Raw genomic sequence first — 23140 nt, 5'->3', positions numbered from 1 at the left:
GTCCGTTGTCGGTGTTCCAATTTGTCCCAAAGGTTTTCAATGGGGTTAAGGTCAGGGATATGTGCAGGCCAGTCAAGTTCTTCGACACTGATCTCAACAAACCATTTCTGTACAGACCTCGCTTTGTGCACGGGGGCATTGTCATGCTGAAACATGAAAGGACCTTCCCCAAACTGTTGTCACAAAGTTGGAAGCACAGAAATGTCTAGAATGTCATTGTATGCTTGTAGCGTTAAGATCTCCCTTCACTGGAACTATGGGGCCCGAACCATGAAAAACAGCACCAGACCGTTATTCCTTCTTCACCAAACTTTACAGTATGCACTATGCATTGGGGCAGGTAGGATTATCCTGGCATCCGCCAAACTCAGATTTGTCTGTCGGACAACCAGATGGTGAAGCGTGATTCATCACTCCAGAGAACGTGTTTCCTCTGCCACAGAATCCAATGGCGGAGAGCTTTACACCCCTCCAGCTGACGCTTGGCATTGCTCATGGTGATCTTAGGCTTGTGTGTGGCTGCTCGGCCATGGAAACCCATTTCATGAAGATCCCGGAGAACAGTTCTTGTGCTGACATTTCTTCCAGAGGCAGTTTGCAAACGAGGACAGATTATTTTTACGCACTACGTACTTCAGCACTCGGCGCTCCAGTTCTGTGAGCTTCTGTGGCCTACCACTTCACGGTCCGGTTCTGTGAGCTTCTGTGGCCTACCACTTCACGGTCCGGTTCTGTGAGCTTCTGTGGCCTACCACTTCACGGTCCGGTTCTTGTGTGGCCTACCACTTCACGGTTAAGCCGCTGTTGCTCCTTGACGGGCAGGGCAGGGCAGAAATTTGACAAACTGACTTGTTGGAAAGGTGGCATCTTATAACGGTGCCAGATTGAAAATCACTGAGTTCTTCGGTACGGACCATTCTACTGCAAATGTTTGGAGATTGTATTGTTTTTAAAAATGTTATTTTTTACATTTTACCCCCCTTTTTCGTGGTATCCAATTGTTAGTAGTTAGTATCTTGTCTCATCTCTACAACTCCCGTACGGGCTCGGGAGAGACGAAGGTTCAAAGTCATGTGTCCTCCGAAACACAACCCAGCCGCACTGCTTCTTAACACAGCGCGCATCCAACCCGGAAGCCAGCCGCACCAATGTGTCGGAGGAAACACCGTGCACCTGGCAACCTGGATAGCGTGCACTGCGCCCGGCCCGCCACAGGAGTAAAATAATAATAATAATAAAAATAATTTAAACATTATTCACTATGCAAAGCTACAACAAACAAAAAAAGATCGATTTTGTGCCATATCAGACGCATAGAGGTTTTACCACGGACTTTTATTTTGAAGGCAAAATCCGAAAACCGGAAGTCTTCTTGTGTATAGATGCAGTTACGTTTAGCTGAAGTTGAGCCTAAATAATATTTCCATACTCCTTCTTCAGAGCAGAACCCCGACTGCATGGGGCGGAGTCAGCGCCATTGATTTATGAGCTCTTTGTCCAATCAGGGAGAAGTTGACAGAATAATGAGATATATAGCCTCCTCGGGATCTGTTCTCTTTATAAAATGAGGTATAAAGGGTTATTAATAACGGTTAATATAATAATGTAATAAACAAGTAAAACCATTGAATTGGTGTGTGTGTGTCCCACAATTTCTACTGGGCTACTGCTGCCTTCCCCCTCCCTGGCCAGTGGGCTAAATCAAATCAAATGTATTTATATAGCCCTTCGTACATCAGCTGATATCTCAAAGTGCTGTACAGAAACCCAGCCTAAAACCCCAAACAGCAAGCAATGCAGGTGTAGAAGCACGGTGGCTAGGAAAAACTCCCTAGAAAGGCCAAAACCTAGGAAGAAACCTAGAGAGGAACCAGGCTATGTGGGGTGGCCAGTCCTCTTCTGGCTGTGCCGGGTGGAGATTATAACAGAACATGGCCAAGATGTTCAAATGTTCATAAATGACCAGCATGGTCGAATAATAATAAGGCAGAACAGTTGAAACTGGAGCAGCAGCACGGCCAGGTGGACTGGGGACAGCAAGGAGTCATCATGTCAGGTAGTCCTGGGGCATGGTCCTAGGGCTCAGGTCCTCCGAGAGAGAGAAAGAAAGAGAGAAGGAGAGAATTAGAGAACGCACACAGGACACCGAATAGGACAGGAGAAGTACTCCAGATATAACAAACTGACCCTAGCCCCCCGACACATAAACTACTGCAGCATAAATACTGGAGGCTGAGACAGGATGGGTCAGGAGACACTGTGGCCCCATCCGAGGACACCCCCGGACAAGGCCAAACAGGAAGGATATAACCCCACCCACTTGGCCAAAGCATAGCCACCACACCACTAGAGGGATATCTTCAACCACCAACTTACCATCCTGAGACAAGGCTGAGTATAGCCCACAAAGACCTCCGCCACGGCATAACCCAAGGGGGGGGGGGGGGGGGGGGGGGGAGCGCCAACCCAGACAGGATGACCACATCAGTGAATCAACCCACTCAGGTGACGCACCCCCTCCAGGGACGACATGAGAGAGCCCCAGTAAGCCAGTGACTCAGCCCCTGTAATAGGGTTAGAGGCAGAGAATCCCAGTGAAAAGAGGGGAACCGGCCAGGCAGAGACAGCAAGGGCGGTTCGTTGCTCCAGAGCCTTTCCGTTCACCTTCCCACTCCTGGGCCAGACTACACTCAATCATATGACCCACTGAAGAGATGAGTCTTCAGTAGAGACTTGAAGGTTGAGACTGAGTTTGCGTCTCTGACATGGGTAGGCAGACCGTTCCATAAAAGTGGAGCTCTATAGGAGAAAGCCCTGCCTCCAGCTGTTTGCTTAGAAATTCTAGGGACAATTAGGAGGCCTGCGTCTTGTGACCGTAGCGTACGTGTAGGTATGTACGGCAGGACCAAATCAGAGAGATAGGTAGGAGCAAGCCCATGTAATGCTTTGTAAGTTAGCAGTAAAACCTTGAAATCAGCCCTTGCTTTGACAGGAAGCCAGTGTAGAGAGGCTAGCACTGGAGTAATATGATCAAATTTTTTGGTTCTAGTCAGGATTCTAGCAGCCGTATTTAGCACTAACTGAAGTTTATTTAGTGCTTTATCCGGGTAGCCGGAAAGTAGAGCATTGCAGTAGTCTAACCTAGAAGTGACAAAAGCATGGATTAATTTTTCTGCATCATTTTTGGACAGAAAGTTTCTGATTTTTGCAATGTTACGTAGATGGAAAAAAACTGTCCTTGAAACAGTCTTGATATGTTCTTCAAAAGAGAGATCAGGGTCCAAAGTAACGCCGAGGTCCTTCACAGTTTTATTTGAGACGACTGTACAACCATTAAGATTAATTGTCAGATTCAACAGAAGATCTCTTTGTTTCTTGGGACCTAGAACAAGCATCTCTGTTTTGTCTGAGTTTAAAAGTAGAAAGTTTGGCTACTGCTACTGCTGCCTTCCCCCTCCCTGGCCAGTGGGCTACTGCTGCCTCCCCCCCCTGGCCAGTGGGTTACTGCTGCCCCCCTGGCCAGTGGGCTACTGCTGCCTCCCTCCACCCCTGGCCATACCTCTTCACCAGTATATGTGCTGAGATCCATTACTCTGGCCATACCTCTTCACCAGTATCTGTGCTGAGATCCATTACTCTGGCCTTACCTCTTCACCAGTACCTGTGCTGAGATCCATTACTCTGGCCTTACCTCTTCACCAGTATATGTGCTGAGATCCATTACTCTGGCCTTACCTCTTCACCAGTATCTGTGCTGAGATCTATTACAGAAGTTAACTTTTCTACCGATAATTTGTCTCCTCAAATCGCCAAGCTGACACTACTAAAACGAGAGAATCAATGAACATAGATTCTGGGAAAGTAATGCTCAGTTAACCACATGTAACAACACCTGCACAGGATCGGTACATCCGAACATCACACCTACAGACCGCAACAACAAGATAATGCACCAACAGACCGCAACAACAAGATAATGCATTAACAGACCGTTACAACAAGCATTAAACTTCAGGAGTACAAATCATGAGAGTTCTGAGAAAATAAAACAAACATTTTAAATCGTGCAACATGAAATTAAGTGATTGGTCAAAGGCTTTCTTGACAGGCCGGTTGTTTGAACACGACATCACACAACAACGTCCTGAAGAAGACAAAGTCCTGAAGACATTGGATAAATCCCAAATGACACCCTATTCCCTATATAGTGCGCTATTTTGAGGATTAAGTCATTAAGTAATAAATCATGGAAAAGAAAGACCAGTAGAGACCATTTAAGACCAGCACAGACTATTAAAGACCAGTAGAGACCATTAAAGACCAGCACAGACTATTAAAGACCAGTAGAGACCATTAAAGACCAGCAGAGACCATTTAAGACCAGCACAGACTATTAAAGACCAGTAGAGACCATTAAAGACCAGCAGAGACCATTTAAGACCAGCACAGACTATTAAAGACCAGCAGAGACCATTTAAGACCAGCACAGACTATTAAAGACCAGCAGAGACCATTTAAGACCAGCACAGACTATTAAAGACCAGCAGAGACCATTTAAGACCAGCACAGACTATTAAAGACCAGCAGAGACCATTTAAAGACCAGTAGAGACCATTAAAGACCAGTACAGACCATTTAAAGACCAGTACAGACCATTTAAAGACCAGTAGAGACCATTTAAGACCAGCACAGACTATTAAAGACCAGTAGAGACCATTTAAAGACCAGTAGAGACCATTAAAGACCAGTACAGACCATTTAAAGACCAGTAGAGACCATTTAAGACCAGCACAGACTATTAAAGACCAGTAGAGACCATTTAAAGACCAGTAGAGACCATTAAAGACCAGTACAGACTATTTAAAGACCAGTAGAGACCATTTAAAGACCAGTACAGACCATTTAAAGACCAGTACAGACCATTAAAGACCAGTACAGACCATTAAAGACCAGTAGAGACCATTAAAGACCAGTACAGACCATTTAAAGACCAGTAGAGACCATTTAAAGACCAGTACAGACCATTTAAAGACCAGTACAGACCATTAAAGACCAGTACAGACCATTAAAGACCAGTAGAGACCATTAAAGACCAGTACAGACCATTTAAAGACCAGTACAGACCATTTAAAGACCAGTACAGACCATTAAAGACCAGTAGAGACCATTAAAGACCAGTAGAGACCATTAAAGACCAGTACAGACCATTAAAGACCAGTACAGACCATTAAAGACCCTATGTTGTGACAATGACCTTGGAGTTCAGTAAGACAGTACAAGCTTAAATACATGTTCTCTAAAATAAGCAAAGCATTTGAATGCCTTCAAGTTGCAGTCGCAGTCCAAGCTAACCAAGCCAAGAATACATACTGAACCAGTCAAAAGTTTGGACACACCGACTCATTCAAAAGGGTGTCTCTTTATTTTTACTATTTTCTACATTGTAGAATAATAGTGAAGACATCAAAACTATTAAATAACACATATGGAATCATGTAGTGACCAAAAAAAAAAAGTGTTAAACATATCAAAATATATTTTATATTTGAGATTCTTCAAAGTAGCCGACCTTTCACCTTGATGACAGCTTTACACTTCATGGATTGTCCTTGGCTCTGACATGCACTGTCAACTGTGGGACCTTATATAGACAGGTGTGTGCCTTTCCAAATCACGTCCAATCAATGTCATTTACCACAGGTGGACTCCAATCAAGTTGTAGAAACATCTCAAGGATGATCAAGGCTGTAACATAACAACATTTGGGTCTGAATGCAATGCATCTCCTCGACTGAGGGACCTTAAGAGATAATTGTCTGTGTGGGGTACAGAGAATCACGTTAAACACTATTATTACACAGAGAGAGAGTCCACGCCAACTTGTTATGTGACTTGTTGAGCACATTTTTTACTCCTGAACTTATCTAGGCTTGACATAACAAAAGAAGTTGAAAACTAAAATTGACTCAAGACATTTCAGCTTTTCCCTTAAAAAAAAAAAAAAAAAAATCATTTTGTAAACATTTCTAAAAACACAATTCCACTTTGACATGATGATTGTGGTGTGTAGGCCAGTGACACAAAAAAAGACATTTCAAATTCTTTAAAACAAAACGTAGAACAAGGTCAAGGGGTGTGAATACTGTCCGAAGGCACTGCATATGTAACTGTCCATAAGCTCTATAAACAGAGACAGCCCCCATTCTCGTTTCCTTGTTTTATTCTGCACAGACCTTGGTGTGCACAGACACAACTAACACAATCACTCGCTGTCTTGATGAGAAAGTTCAAAACAAAACTATTATTATAAGAAACAACGATAAGACAGGTGGAAGAAGAAGAAGAAGACGACCTTTCTTTCACACAGAGGGAGGGACTTCAGCGGTGGATCGTTGGAGCGGTTTCTTTCCTGTTACCGAATCCCGTTCAGAGGACGGACCGAAACGTAGAAACTATAGAGGGGATGGGTGAGTCTCAAACGACCACCTATTCCTTATGGGGGCTCAGGTCAAAAGTAGTGCACTATATAGGGAATAGGGCTCTGGTCTAAAGTAATGCACTATATAGGGAATAGGGCTCTGGTCTATAGTACCACTATATAGGGAATAGGACTCTGGTCTAAAGTAGTACCACTATATAGGGAATAGGGCTCTGGTCTAAAGTAGTACCACTATATAGGGAATAGGGCTCTGGTCTAAAGTAGTGCACTATATAGGGAATAGGGCTCTGGTCTAAAGTAGTACCACTATATAGGGAATAGGGCTCTGGTCTAAAGTAGTGCACTATATAGGGAATAGGGCTCTGGTCTATAGTAGTGCACTATATATATTCCCAGCTAGACGTACCCTTACCAGACCAGACAGTACTCCCAATTTCCCTTTGGAGATCTAGGCTATAATTTCATAGATCTATATTTCTTAGGTATCAGATAGAGTCTAGAATGAGAGTCAACATGGGGCCAAAGAACATCCAGCCAACTTGACACAACTGTGGGAAGCATTGGAGTCAACATGGGGCCAGCATCCCTGTGGAACGCTTTCCACACCTTGTAGAGTCCCATACCCCTGATGAATTGAGGCTGTTCTGAGGGGCAGAAAGGGGGGCGTAACTGAATATTAGGAGGGTGTTCCTAATGTTTTGTACACTCAGTGTCTACGTAGTAGGATAGATTTCAGATGGAGCCGTGGTCGGGAACCCAAACACCTTAACGAGGGAAGCTTTTCATCCACAAAACATGAGAGTAAAACAGAAACAGGAAACTTCAGACCATGTCATCATGTTGGAGAGGAAATCAAATCCAAGACTTGTCAGGAAGATAATTATCTAGTATTCAATTCATATATTGACTTGTCAGGAAGATAATTATCTAGTATTCAATTCATATACTACTACTATGTTCCACGTACATGGAATCTGCATCACTGAGCTCCAAAAGTATTGGGACAGTGACATATTTGTTGTTTTGGCTCTGATACATTGACTATGAGGTTAAAGTGCAGTTTGTCAGCATTAATTTGAGGGTATTTTCATCCCATTTCACGTGAACTGTTGAGAAATTAAAGCATTTTTTTGTACATAGTCCTCCCACTCATTTTAGGGGACCAAAAGTATTGGGACAAATTCACTTCTATGTGTATTAAAGTAGTCATTGGGGGGACAATGTACAAGAAGCTCTGTACTTTCTACACGGTTCACCTGATATGGATGAAAATACCCTCAAATTAAAGCTGACGGTCTGCACTTTAAACCTCATAGTCATTGTATCATTTTGAAATCCAAAGTGCTGGAGTACAGAGTCAAAAAACAACAACAAATGGGTCAATGTCCCAATACTGTTGGAGCTCACTGTCGGTTATAGTGAATAAGAGCTAGCTAGATACCTGTAGAGAATAACATACATACTTTGAAGACATTTCTGAAAGATTTGTCCAGGGAGGAAGAGGATGATGATTGTATCTTCATATTTCAGTCCAGTATTCAAAACATTGCTTGGTCACTCCATCAGGGGGAGTTTTTATTTATGGTAAAAGTGAGTGATTAAATGACATCTTTGCAGAGAGAAAGAGCTCGATGAAGGGAAAAGGAGAAGGACAGAGGGAGAGAGATATTTTCTGTTCAGAAAGCTGTGGGACAGGTTTGGTGCAGACCATTCTGTTCAGAAAGCTGTGGGACAGGTTTGGTGCAGACCATTCTGTTCAGAAAGCTGTGGGACAGGTTTGGTGCAGACCATTCTGTTCAGAAAGCTGTGGGACAGGTTTGGTGCAGACCATTCTGTTCAGAAAGCTGTGGGACAGGTTTGGTGCAGACCATTCTGTTCAGAAAGCTGTGGGACAGGTTTGGAACAGACCAGAAAGCTGTGGGACAGGTTTGGAGCAGACCATTCTGTTCAGAAAGCTGTGGGACAGGTTTGGAACAGACCATTCTGTTCAGAAAGCTGTGGGACAGGTTTGGAACAGACCATTCTGTTCAGAAAGCTGTGGGACAGGTTTGGTGCAGACCATTCTGTTCAGAAAGCTGCGGGACAGGTTTGGAACAGACCATTCAGTTCAGAAAGCTGCGGGACAGGTTTGGAACAGACCATTCTGTTCAGAAAGCTGTGGGACAGGTCTGGAGCAGGCCAGTCTCTTCAGAAAGACAGAGGGAGGTGACCTCAAGTCAGTCAAGTCACTACCTTGATGGGCCAGACAGACCAGCCCTCTCCCTGTTGTCCCTCCCCAAACTGTCCCGTCCTCTCCCTCAACCCCACAGTCATCAACCAACGCCAAACCAACAGCACCCTCTGGTGTCTGAAGGTGGTAGGTCAGGTCACTTGGTAAAGGCGGCCACTACGGCCCACAACAACTCATTGGCGTTGGTCTTCGTGCTCTCCCCCTCTGGCTCCAGGTCCAGGAGCTGCCGTACTCTCTTCATGGCCAGGTCATACTGGTCGTCCAGCAGAGGGGAAAAGGCATTCTCCAGGACATCAGACGAGTGGGCCAGGAAGATGAGGGCGAGCATCCGTTTGTCCATGCGGTGCGGGTCGTTGACCCATTTCTCCAACACGGCCTCCTGAACCCTCTTGATGAGGCGTTGTTTGATGTTGTTGTTGGTGAGCGGGTGAGTGGTCATGTCGAAGAGGAGGAAGTTCTGTTTCTCCGTGGTCAGCACGCCCTTTTCCACCAGGTTCTTAGCCAGGCGCTCCCTCACGTTCCTCAGCTGGTAGTGCAGCTTCAGAGGGTTCCACGTCTCGCCTGCAAGGGGAGGGAAGAGTTAAGCGTGCTACAGAGTTCAAAGCCTAAAGCATCGTGATTGAATGTGACTTATGTCAACAACTCAATAACAGTCCAATCAAATTGCAGTGGGGAAAGAAAGCATCCAAAGGGGTGTTATTATTCTCTTCTTTTATTTCATTTGGGGTTCAGCAACGTAGCTGGCATTCATTAGTACTATACCAGTTCATTAGTACTATACCAGTTCATTAGTACTATACCAGTTCATTAGTACTATACCAGTTCATTAGTACTATAGTAACAGTACTATACCAGTTCATTAGTACTATACCAGTTCATTAGTACTATACCAGTTCATTAGTACTATACCAGTTCATTAGTATTATAGTAACAGTACTATACCAGTTCATTAGTACTATACCAGTTCATTAGTACTATACCAGTTCATTAGTACTATACCAGTTCATTAGTATTATAGTAACAGTACTATACCAGTTCATTAGTACTATACCAGTTCATTAGTACTATACCAGTTCATTAGTATTATACCAGTTCATTAGTATTATAATAACAGTACTATACCAGTTCATTAGTATTATACCAGTTCATTAGTATTATAATAACAGTACTATACCAGTTCATTAGTACTATACCAGTTCATTAGTACTATACCAGTTCATTAGTATTATAATAACAGTACTATACCAGTTCATTAGTACTATACCAGTTCATTAGTACTATACCAGTTCATTAGTATTATAATAACAGTACTATACCAGTTCATTAGTACTATACCAGTTCATTAGTACTATACCAGTTCATTAGTACTATACCAGTTCATTAGTATTATAATAACAGTACTATACCAGTTCATTAGTACTATACCAGTTCATTAGTATTATAATAACAGTACTATACCAGTTCATTAGTACTATACCAGTTCATTAGTACTATACCAGTTCATTAGTACTATACCAGTTCATTAGTATTATAATAACAGTACTATACCAGTTCATTAGTACTATACCAGTTCATTAGTACTATACCAGTTCATTAGTATTATACCAGTTCATTAGTACTATACCAGTTCATTAGTATTATACCAGTTCATTAGTATTATAATAACAGTACTATACCAGTTCATTAGTATTATAATAACAGTACTATACCAGTTCATTAGTACTATACCAGTTCATTAGTACTATACCAGTTCATTAGTACTATACCAGTTCATTAGTACTATACCAGTTCATTAGTATTATACCGGTTCATTAGTATCATAATACCAGTTCATTAGTATTATATACCAGTTCATTAGTATTATACCTACCAGTTCATTAGTATTATATACCAGTTCATTAGTATTATACCTACCAGTTCATTAGTATTAGACCTACCAGCTCAGTATTATAATAACAGTTCATTAGCACTATACCAGTTCATTAGTATTAAAATACCAGTTCATTAGTATTATAATACCGGTTCATTAGTATTATAATACCAGTTCATTAGTATTATAATACCAGTTCATTAGTATTATAATACCGGGTCATTAGTAGTATTATATACCGGTTCATTAATATTATAATACCAGTTCATTAGTATTATAATACCGGTTCATTAGTATTATAATACAGGTTCATTAGTATTATAATACCGGTTCATTAGTATTATAATACCAGTGCATTAGTATTATAATACCGGTTCATTAGTATTATAATACCGGTTCATTAGTATTATAATACCGGGTCATTAGTAGTATTATAATACCAGTTCATTAGTATTATGATACCAGTTCATTAGTATTATGATACCAGTTCATTAGTATTATAATACCAGTTCATTAGTATTATTATACCGGTTCATTAGTATTATATACCGGTTCATTAGTATTATATACCGGTTCATTAGTATTATACCAGTTCATTAGTATTATACTACCGGTTCATTAGTATTAAAATACCAGATCATTAGTATTATAATACCGGTTCATTAGTATTAAAATACCAGATCATTAGTATTATAATACCGGTTCATTAGTATTATAATACCGGTTCATTAGTACAATACCAGATCATTAGTATTATAATACCGGTTCATTAGTACAATACCAGATCATTATTATTATAATACCGGTTCATTAGTACAATACCAGATCATTATTATTTTTATACCAGTTCATTAGTATTATAATACCGGTTCATTAGTACTATAATACCGGTTCATTAGTACTATAATACCGGTTCATTAGTAGTATAATACCGGTTCATTACTATTATAATACCGGTTCATTAGTATTATACCTGCCAGTTCATTAGTATTATAATACCGGTTCATTAGTAGTATTATAATACCGGTTCATTAGTATTATAATATCAGTTCATTAGTATTATAATATCGGGTCATTAGTAGTATTATAATACCAGTTCATTAGTATTATAATACCAGTTCATTAGTATTATAATACCGGTTCATTCGTACTATACCAGATCATTAGTATTATATACAGGTTCATTAGTATTATAATACCGGGTCATTAGTAGTATTATAATACCAGTTCATTAGTATTATACCAGTTCATTAGTATTAATGTTTCAATCAATTTGGTGAAAAAATGCTAATTCCTGTGAGATAATACACATTAGGAGGATTGGATGATGGTAGACATGGTAAAGGACCATGGGCCAAACCTTCTCATGCAATGCCATGCCAATTGGCCACACGGGGGCACTAACAAACTATTGAAAATCCAAACCTTGAAAGCTCACGCCCCTCATGCCATGTGACCTAGAGTCATGACATTCTGTACATTAGGTTCCTCTCCTCACAAGGAACACATTTACCTCAGGGACCCGTAAAGGTCCGCCATGATGGATTGTCAACCATTTTGAATTTGTGAAGAACGCAAAACGCTACTCTTCTGGCAACAAACGACCAATCTGCACAAAACTTGATATATGGCATCCCGCCTCAACGCACTATTTTCAAAGGCTAGCATCTCAAACATGGCCGCTCCTGACCAATAAACATTCACGTGGTCTGGCACATGAGTTGGACATGGATTTTTGTATTGTAACAAACCTTGGTACACTTAAGGCATATTAAGATGGCCCATTCTGTGGCACTATAACGGGCACATCTTCCATCTCTCTCTCTCTCGATCAGTTTGACTCAAGAGTGATGAAATTTGGCACACATGCTCAGGGATATGAGTCTAACTAATCTGTAAAGTACGGTTCAGTTTGGCGGCATGGTGGCGCTGTCAGAAAGGAAAAACCATTCATGCAAGCTCACTGGCTTTATAGTGGCCATATTGTTTCAGCTAGAGTCTTGGAAAACATTGCCTTTTACGATGTCCATCCATAAATGCTATACCAAACTTGATGCCGATCAGTCCAGCAGTTCGAGATGTTTAAAAAGTAGTCAACATGATTAAAAACAATGGTCCAAAAATACATTGAAAGCATATTGCATCATCGGTTTGATTTTAAGTTCTGATATTTGGCATCCTAGAGCGATGTGTCCAATTTGTACCGATGGTTGAACCCCGGCATGGCTGCTTATTTCATTTATTGTTGTTTAAGCGTCTTGCGATGTTAAACATATAAATTCAGGTTTAATTTGATTTAGGCGAGAGGCTAACAGCTGTGTGTGAAATAAACGAGTGAAAACTGATTGCAAATTGAGAACAGGTTACGGTTAAGACAGTAACTAGGATACAGCTGTCTGCCACACAAATCGGGGCTTTGAATGTTTGCTGTGACTATGACTCAGCTTGTTTTCAGAGGAATTCTAAACAGAACGACAGCCAAAACAACAGAACGACAGCCAAAACAACAGCCAAAAAAACAGAACAGCCAAAACAACAGCCAAAAAAACAGAACAACAGCCAAAACAACAGAACGACAGCCAAAACAACAGCCAAAACAACAGAACGGCAGCCAAAACAACAGCCAAAACGACAGCCAAAAAAACAGAACGGCAGCCAAAACAACAGCCAAAACGACAGCCAAAACAACAGAACGGCAGCCAAAACAACAGCCAAAACGACAGCCAAAATAGAACAGCAGCCAAAACAACAGAACGGCAGCCAAAACGACAGAACGGCAGCCAAAACGACAGAACGGCAGCCAAAACGACAGAACGGCAGCCAAAACAACAGAACGGCAGCCAAAACGACAGAACGGCAGCCAAAATAACAGCCAAAACGACAGAACGACAGCCAAAACAACAGAACGACAGAGAGACCACTCTGTTAGTAGTGAACCTCTGTCTGGTGGCTGAGACCACTCTGTTAGTAGTGAACCTCTGTCTGGTGGCTGAGACCACTCTGTTAGTAGTGAACCTCTGTCTGGTGGCTGAGACCACTCTGTTAGTAGTGAACCTCTGTCTGGTGGCCTGGCTGAGACCACTCTGTTAGTAGTGAACCTCTGTTTGGTGGCTGAGACCACTCTGTTAGTAGTGAACCTCTCTGTCTGGTGGCTGAGACCACTCTGTTAGTAGTGAACCTCTGTCTGGTGGCTGAGACCACTCTGTTAGTAGTGAACCTCTGTTTGGTGGCTGAGACCACTCTGTTAGTAGTGAACCTCTCTGTCTGGTGGCTGAGACCACTCTGTTAGTAGTGAACCTCTGTCTGGTGGCTGAGACCACTCTGTTAGTAGTGAACCTCTGTCTGGTGGCTGAGACCACTCTGTTAGTAGTGAACCCAGTCTGTTAGTAGTGAACCTCTGTCTGGTGGCTGAGACCACTCTGTTAGTAGTGAACCTCTCTGTCTGGTGGCTGAGACCACTCTGTTAGTAGTGAACCTCTGTTTGGTGGCTGAGACCACTCTGTTAGTAGTGAACCTCTCTGTCTGGTGGCTGAGACCACTCTGTTAATAGTGAACCTCTCTGTCTGGTGGCTGAGACCACTCTGTTAGTAGTGAACCTCTGTCTGGTGGCTGAGCCCACTCTGTTAGTAGTGAACCTCTGTCTGGTGGCTGAGCCCACTCTGTTAGTAGTGAACCTCTATGTTAAAGTGTGGTTCTAACACACTCACCGCTGAGCAGCTCAATCCAGCTCTGCACCGTCTCTGGGGGCTGGGTCTCCTTCACATGTTTCAGAGCCTCGTCCAATAGCACGTCTCCCGTCGGAGCATCTGACTTACAGATCACCTAGGAGACACAATTGAACGAGACAGAATGAAAACACAACCTGTACCGCCATTCAATGACTTACAGAACACCTAGACACACAATACAAAAACCACAACAGCTTTAGTCGACTGTATACAGAACACAGTCAGAACAAAACAATACTGCCACTCAATGACCTATAGATCCCCTGGAGATGAGACAACCACACAGAACACAACTTCTAGACTAAATACATGTCAGAATCAGCAGAAGAATACTTGTCTTTTTATTGGTCAAGGGAAGCCAGTGAGCATCTGGCCTCCCTTGACAACAAAAAAACAAACACATATTCCTAATCATCTTTCAGCTAAACCGAGCAAGCTCAAATGATTGGTCCTGGTGGGGGAGGGGGAAAAAAAGACGAGTCAATGGAAGCTAGCTTGAATTTGGCTTCTCTCCTTTCAAATTGTTTTGAGAGCATACATCACTGGATTTGGCTTCTCTCCTATCAAATTGTTTTGAGAGGATACATCACTGGATTTGGCTTCTCTCCTATCAAATTGTTTTGAGAGCATACATTAGTGGATTTGGCTTCTCTCCTATCAAATTGTTTTGAGAGCATACATTAGTGGATTTGGCTTCTCTCCTATCAAATTGTTTTGAGAGCATACATTAGTGGATTTGGCTTCTCTCCTATCAAATTGTTTTGAGAGCATACATTAGTGGATTTGGCTTCTCTCCTATCAAATTGTTTTGAGAGCATACATTAGTGGATTTGGCTTCTCTCCTATCAATTGTTTTGAGAGCATACATTAGTGGATTTGGCTTCTCTCCTATCAAATTGTTTTGAGAGCATACATTAGTGGATTTGGCTTCCCTCCTATCAATTGTTTTGAGAGCATACATTAGTGGATTTGGCTTCTCTCCTATCAAATTGTTTTGAGAGCATACATTAGTGGATTTGGCTTCTCTCCTATCAATTGTTTTGAGAGCACACATCACTGGATTTGGCTTCTCTCCTATCAAATTGTTTTGAGAGCATACATTAGTGGATTTGGCTTCTCTCCTATCAAATTGTTTTGAGAGCATACATTAGTGGATTTGGCTTCTCTCCTATCAATTGTTTTGAGAGCACACATCACTGGATTTGGCTTCTCTCCTATCAAATTGTTTTGAGAGCACACATCACTAACAGAAACATGAAAGAGAGAATGGCATTGGCGTCACTCTACAAACAGAAAGCAGAACCATGGACAGCCACATCATATTTAGCGTATGTCGATAGGACTAAATAGTTTTTGGTATCTTTTAGTTGTCACGTTGATGTTGACGTGGTGCTGGAATAGTGGAAGCAGCTCCTGTTCTCTTTGCGACTTGCGGTATCTCTCTCTCTCTCTGGTTCTAAATCAATAGTTCAGGTGGTCCGAAATGGCTCTTTATTTCGGGAACTGAGCAGGTCAGGAGACAGAAACCACTGCAGAGTCCGCAGAGCGCCTGGTGAGCTACACGTGTACCCTAAGAGGAAAGTCAGGAATTTTTACTCTTCGTAACAAAGAGAAAAATGGCACCAAGAGCACAAAAGGACATTTAAACACTCTTTTCTTGGCCTCCCGAGTGGCGCAATGGTCTAAGACACTGCATCTCAGTGCAAGAGGCGTCACTACAGTCCCTGGTTCGAATTCCAGGCTGTATCACATCCGGCCGAGTCCCATAGGGCGGCTTACAATTGGCCCAGTGTCGTCCGGATTTGGCCGTCATTGGAAATAAGAATTTGTTCTTAACTGACTTGCCTAGTAAAATAAAAAGGTAAATATATATATATATATATATTTTAAAATCTTCACTATTAAAACGGTTGATATTACTTTAATATCTTTCTTCTGATAATCCTGTCATTAAAAGAGGGTTTAATGGTGGTTTTACTGTAGCATACAGAGTGTGTAAAGGAACCATGGTCATGTCTGTACCTTACAGGCTTCGTTCTTCATCATGGGGAATGTGTAACCGTCTCCCGGGCAAAAATAATAATAACATATACTGTGAACACTTATAAAAGTCTCAGAATCCTTACAATCAACGCGGAGGTACCAAATGGTACTATCCGTCCATTAGAGCCCACCTTCTGTGAGTCTCCCTATAAATTATAAATCTGTTAGTAGGGACTTCTGTCTGGTGGCTGAGACCACTCTGTTAGTAGGGACTTCTGTCTGGTGGCTGAGACCACTCTGTTAGTAGTGACCTCTGTCTGGTGGCTGAGACCACTCTGTTAGTAGGGACCTCTGTCTGGTGGCTGAGACCACTCTGTTAGTAGTGAACCTCTGTCTGGTAGCTGAGACCACTCTGTTAGTAGTGAACCTCTGTCTGGTGGCTGAGACCACTCTGTTAGTAGGGACCTCTGTCTGGTGGCTGAGACCACTCTGTTAGTAGGGACCTCTGTTTGGTGGAACAGTGGGTTAACTGGTCTAGGAACAGTGGGTTAACTGGCCTAGGAACAGTGGGTTAACTGGCCTAGGAACAGTGGGTTAACTGGCCTAGGAACAGTGGGTTAACTGGTCTAGGAACAGTGGGTTAACTGGTCTAGGAACAGTGGGTTAACTGGTCTAGGAACAGTGGGTTAACTGGTCTAGGAACAGTGGGTTAACTGGTCTAGGAACAGTGGGTTAACTGGCCTAGGAACAGTGGGTTAACTGGCCTAGGAACAGTGGGTTAACTGGCCTAGGAACAGTGGGTTAACTGGCCTAGGAACAGTGGGTTAACTGGTCTAGGAACAGTGGGTTAACTGGTCTAGGAACAGTGGATTAACTGCCTGTTCAGGGGCAGAACGACACATTTGTACCTTGTCAGCTTGGGGATTCGATCTTGCAACCTTCCGGTTACTAGTCCAACGCTCTAACCACTAGACTACCTGACACCACTTAAGAGAGGTCAGTTGGTCAGGATCCCTTACCTTCCTGGCGAGCAGGCTTTTCCTCCTCATGCCACAGGTCTCCAGCTGTAGTCGTCCTCTGATGGCCAGCTCTATGAGCATGCAGCCACGCAGCCCCGACGAGATGCAGTCATTCCAGAACGACGTGTAGCCCTGAGAGAGGAGGAAAGGGGGTGAGTGTGTGTGTGTGTGTGTGTGTGTGTGTGTGTAAGCAAGCTGCAACACAGGCCTGCAACACGAGATGGTTGTTCAAGAACAACATGTAGTCCTGAACACAGAGAAGACACTGTGTGTGTGTGTGTGTGTGTGTGTGTGTGTGTGTGTGTGTGTGTGTGTGTGTGTGTGTGTGTGCAGATCACCGAACCATCCTGTGGCCTTCTCTCTCTCTGGTTCTAAAATCAATAGTTGTTTAGTGGTACCATCAGGTGGTCCGAAACGGCAACTGAGCAGGTCAGGAGACAGAAAGGGCAGCGGTCAGCTTGCTGCTTAGGAAGACTATGTGGCCCATGTGACTGCTGACTGAGACCCCAGATCCAGCATTTATTCTATGAGTGTAGGGCTGTGGCGGTAATTACATTTTGTCCGTCGGCTATTGTCTGACTGCCGGTCTAATTGACCGTCAAATTAACAAACAACGTGTAGTATCTCCAGGCCTCCACACATAGAAGCCTCTGGAAAATCTACATTTTAACAAGTCTAATAAATCAATTTAATATAAACCATAACATTAAACCCATTATTTATTTTAGGTAGGTGTAAAGAAACAGGATATGATGAAAATGTATTTCAGGATTTCAGAATAAAAAAATTGATCCTACTTACTGAATGTTATCTAGCTATGCTCCTTGCCATAGGTTGTAGGCTTGTTCATTTAGCAGACTAGATATGCTTATAAGTCCTATTCAAATACAAATTCACTAATTCTAGGTTAACTCTGTAAACCTCCATGCACAATCAATGAACCAACAGCATCACCAGGGCCTATACGTTCTCTCCCAGACCCGTGGATAGAACGTGGAGCGTAACACAAGGTAATCAAGTCCATCCAGTATGCATAATAATAACAGTCTACACTCAAAAAAGGCAATTACTAGAATTAGTTTAATTTTGGAATATAGGCTAGACCAATGAAAAGACATCTTAAAATCAGTTATTTTTGTTTTTTTCTGACGTGCTTAATATGCAATAGGCTATGCATTGTATAACCAACGGGATAATAATGATTTAAAATCTTTTTTTTCCTTCTCTCATATGCATAAGCTCTAAATATGCGTATGGGTGTCTTGAATTATGCATCACCGATAAAGTGTTGTCTATTTCATTGTTAGTCTTTAAAGCATCAGACAAGCTTAATGCATATATTGTTGATTTTATTAAAAACAAGCTTAAAACATTTCGACCAAGAATTGACAACTTTCGATTGACTAAGATGTAGGTCAGGGACAGCCCTAGTGTCTTGACTTTGATCGGGTAGGTGTGCCTGGTCTGTTTAATGAACAAAATAACGAAATATTGATTTAATTTGGATGGCGCAGCCATGGCTGTACAGACATAAATAATAATAAATAAATCTTTAAAATATGCTATTCTATATATATTTTTTAATTAAATACATTAATCTTATGTTTCTTAGGACCTACCGAAACAAATTATGAATGGATTTATTTTTAATGCTGAATCTTTAATAGATGTATTTTTCATGCTGAATCTTTAATAGATTTATTTTTAATGCTGAATCTTTAATATAATTTATTTTTAATGCTGAATCTTTAATATAATTTATTTTTCATGCTGAATCTTTAGATGTATTTTTCATGCTGAATCTTTAATAGATGTATTTTTCATGCTGAATCTTTAATAGATAAATTTTTTTATGCTGTCTCTTCATTGGATTTATTAAAATAGACCCCACCCACAACTGCACTACCACCACTACTACCACCACCACCACTCATCCCCGGCACGCCGGCATGCACACGAGATGTGTGAAAGATGCAGGCAAGAACGTGGTAAAAAAATGGGCCTGTTTGTAAAAGGGGGGGTCATTTAAAACGTACAGAACAAACTTGCATTTTCATCCCATAAAATGTAGTGGAATTACACATCCTTTTGTCCTCAGATTGGAGATGTTAGTATAAAAGTTTACACTCATCACTGTAACATAAGATTGATTGATTGAAACATAAATATATATATATTTTTTTGTACCATTGATTTTCATCACACACACTCAGATCCACTTCGTCACACACTCAGAACATAGAGTTAATGAAATGGCATGGAAAATTGTCTCTCTATAAAAGTAAATTGGCCACACACCAATACATGGATTTGACCATCAAACTATCACTTAAAATAGCAGCCAAACTAGTCACTGTTGATAAACAAATCACAACAGGACATATAGGTTAAGTTCATTAACAGAAAAAAAGTGGATTGTTACCTTTTCCAGGCCCCCCCCCCCCAAAAAAAAATCCACCTTCCTAAATATAGATATAAGCCTAATGTAAATTCTCATCAAACCAACCATGTATAGGTTATTCCACATTCCCGTGTAGCCTTTGAATAGTATAGGTTATTCCACATTCCCGTGTGGCCTTTGAATAGCGTTAGTTTAAACAGCACTACCCCACAAACGTTTGCCCCCCCCCCCTCGTTCTATTGATTTCAGTGTGACATCGATGGAAGTGATTAACAAAAAAATATATATTGCGTTACACTTACTTGAATCAAAACGCAACACTTCAAAATGTGGCTAGATGTCTTCAGCAGGTTGTGCTCTAACCAGGGATGTTGTGTTCGTTTTAACAGCGTGTACAACCCGATGTTGTGTTCGTTTTAACAGCGTGTACAACCCGATGTTGTGTTCGTTTTAACAGCGTGTACAACCCGATGTTGTGTTCGTTTTAACAGCGTGTACAACCCGATGTTGTGTTCGTTTTAACAGCGTGTACAACCCGATGTTGTGTTCGTTTTAACAGCGTGTACAACCCGATGTTGTGTTCGTTTTAACAGCGTGTACAACCCGATTCCCCCCCAATCGATATCATCAACAGGGTTTTCCTGCATGTGTGGGTTCTAAGACGCTCCCTTAATGATTAAATATGATTACTATTGTTGCACATGTATGTGTTGGTAACAGTATAACTACTACTGATATTGAATGCTGCATTGTTAGAAAGAGTGTAAGTAACAGTATAACTTTAGACTGTCCCCTCGCCCCTACCCGGGCTCGAACCAGGGACCCTCTGCACACATCAACAACTGACACCCTCGAAGCATCGTTACCCATCGCTCCACAAAAGCCGTGGCCCTTGCAGAGCAAAGGGATCTACTACTTCAAGGTCACAGAGCGAGTGACGTCACCGATTGAAACGCTATTTAGCGCGCATCACCGCTAACTAAGCTAGCCGTTTCACATCCGTTACACTAGCACCACCGCTAACTAAGCTAGCCGTTTCACATCCGTTTCATCAGCATCACCGCTAACTAAGCTAGCCGCTTCACATCCGTTACATGTAGATACACTATGTTCTAGGTTTTCAATAAACAAACTGTTTGTGCATATTGGTTATTGATTCGGACACATTAAAACTGTGTTTGGATTGGGATATTTATCAAAATGTCTTGTCAACAGGAAGCATCAATTCCAATTTTAAGTTTAAAGGAATATGCATTCAACATTCATTTCCAATGGTATTGTACTTAAGCAAGTAAAAACTGCTGAATGAGTCCAAAAACGTGCTGCGATTAAATTTGTAAGACATTTTTTATTTTATTTTATTTTATTTCTCCGTTATTTTACACGTTTTCATTTACAGCAACGACCTGGGGAATAGTTACTGGGGATTATTAGGTGACCGTGATGGTTTGAGGGCCAGATTGTGAATTTAGCCAGGACACCGGGGTTAACACCCCTACTCTTACAATAAGTGCCATGGGATCTTTAATGACCTCAGAGAGTCAGGACACCCATTTAACGTCCCATCCGAAAGACAGCACCCTACACAGGGCAATGTCCCCAATCACTGCCCTGGGGCATTTGGATATTTTTTATACCAGAGGAAAAAGAGTGCCTCCTACTGGCCCTCCAACACCACTTCCAGCAGCATCTGGTCTCCCATCCAGGGACTGACCAGGACCAACCCTGCTTAGCTTCAGAAGCAAGCCAGCAGTGGTATGCAGGGTGGTATGCTACATAGCTAACAAAAATGACCAAAACGGGGTTTGCCCTGTATATTACAAGCCGAACAACATAGCAGATGCCTGAGCTGTGAAGCTAAGAGAAACTGGTTAACTTTAGAAAACCTCCCCAGAGTAGATTTAGCTTCCTTCATGGGATACCCCCTCAAGTTACTATTTATTGCCTACCTCCTCATGCCTTCTGCACACATTGTATATAGACTTTATTTTTTCTACTGTGTCATTGACTTGTTTATTGTGTTATTGACTTGTTTATTGTTTACTCCATTTGTAACTCTGTGTTGTTGTCTGTGTCACACTGCTTTGCTTTATCTTGGCCAGGTCGCAGTTGTAAATGAGAACTTGTTCTCAACTAGCCTACCTGGTTAAATAAAGGTGAAATAAATAAACAATTGTAGCTAGCTGACATTAGCATTCATTCGATGTTGACAAAATGAAGATAGCACCTGTTAGTACATTTTATGAGATCTTTGAGTAGCGTTAACTTACGTTACCTAACCAGCTAAATACTATATGGTTTTAGCTGTAAAAAAAACTAATAAAATAATATAATACATGTTATTAAGTTATACCTCGCGGTCCTTCAATCCCAAGAGTAACACTTCTTCCATCAATGTGAGTCGAGTTTCTTTGGAGTCTGCCTTATCCTCTTCTTCCTCCTCTTCCTCTCCTCCTCCTCCGCGGCGGCGGGTCTCGAAGTCCTCATCCCCGGTTCCTCGGTCCTTGTCGGCGGCAGAGCTACGAGAGGCCTCGGTCCGCCTCTGCACTAGGCCCGAACTCCGCTGTGTCAGGGAAGTCATATTTACAACAAGTCCTAAAATAAATAAAACCGTCAAAAAGACGAAACCCTTCGCTTCGTACTCTCACTGACCGATATTATAAACCACTTCAAATGTTTATCCCGATACATACAGCTACGGACGTCTGGTTTTTAACCCTGGTTTTAACTATCCTACAACGAATAGGAGGAGACATAATATTTTCAGTTGTCTTCCTCTTCCGCTGGGAATTGATCCAATATGGCGGCAGGTGATAACGAGAGCAGTGAATGTGGCAGGTATTCCCAAACTGGGGTAGGCAATGCCGTTCGGGGTACGATAAAAATGAAAAACTACAACAACAAAAAATGTGATTCACATTTACACAAAAAAAACACAAAAAAAGTTGTATTTCTTTGTAAAAAAAAATAAAACAATTCAAACAGTCCATTTAGTTAGGCCCGCGTCCATAGAGACGCATACCAGCTCTACTGGTAGTACTGCTACTGTACCTGTCGACGACACAAGTTATTCTGCTTCCCAGAGCACATCCAATGCTAGCATTAGTAATTCTACATTTGTTGTTAGCCCAGCTAGCATAGACACTGACGGTTGTGAATCTGATGCAGCGGAAGAGCTACTGCCCCCTTACCCGGGAGAGCACCTAACAACAGACAGGGACGTTGGACCCAAGTCCTCCACAATAGTATGGGGCTTGTCTGTCCTAGCCACTCAAATATGATGAGAACTACATTGATTTGGGGTTTACTTATATTCAGAGTAGTGCCTTTCCTCAGCCACAGTGTGTTTGTTATATGTGCAAAAGTACTCTCACACAACTCGATGAAACCTTCACTCTTGCGCAAACATTAAGAAAAAAAACATGCCAATTTGAAAAATAAGCCACAGGAGTTTTTTGAGCGAGAATTAA

The 23140-nt window shown here is 41.8% G+C and overlaps 1 protein-coding gene across 1 annotated transcript; it reads right to left on the bottom strand.

The window, feature by feature from the left end:
• Nucleotides 1-5400: 5400 nt before the first annotated feature.
• LOC139410555 (Golgi phosphoprotein 3-like) lies at nt 5401-22449 on the bottom strand. The gene is made up of 4 exons (XM_071155844.1): nt 22024-22449; nt 17270-17401; nt 14247-14361; nt 5401-9230 (listed from the first exon to the last, which is right to left on the bottom strand). Exons 1-4 carry the CDS (start codon nt 22249-22251, stop codon nt 8806-8808), a joined length of 900 nt encoding a protein of 299 aa, XP_071011945.1. The 5' UTR covers nt 22252-22449; the 3' UTR covers nt 5401-8805.
• Between the last annotated feature and the right edge of the window lie 691 nt (nt 22450-23140).

This window comes from Oncorhynchus clarkii, chromosome 6 (genome assembly GCF_045791955.1).
Source record: "Oncorhynchus clarkii lewisi isolate Uvic-CL-2024 chromosome 6, UVic_Ocla_1.0, whole genome shotgun sequence".
NCBI classification, from domain to species: domain Eukaryota; kingdom Metazoa; phylum Chordata; class Actinopteri; order Salmoniformes; family Salmonidae; genus Oncorhynchus; species Oncorhynchus clarkii.
Note: the sequence above shows the minus strand (reverse complement) of the source record. Positions and strands in the feature narration are given on the sequence as shown.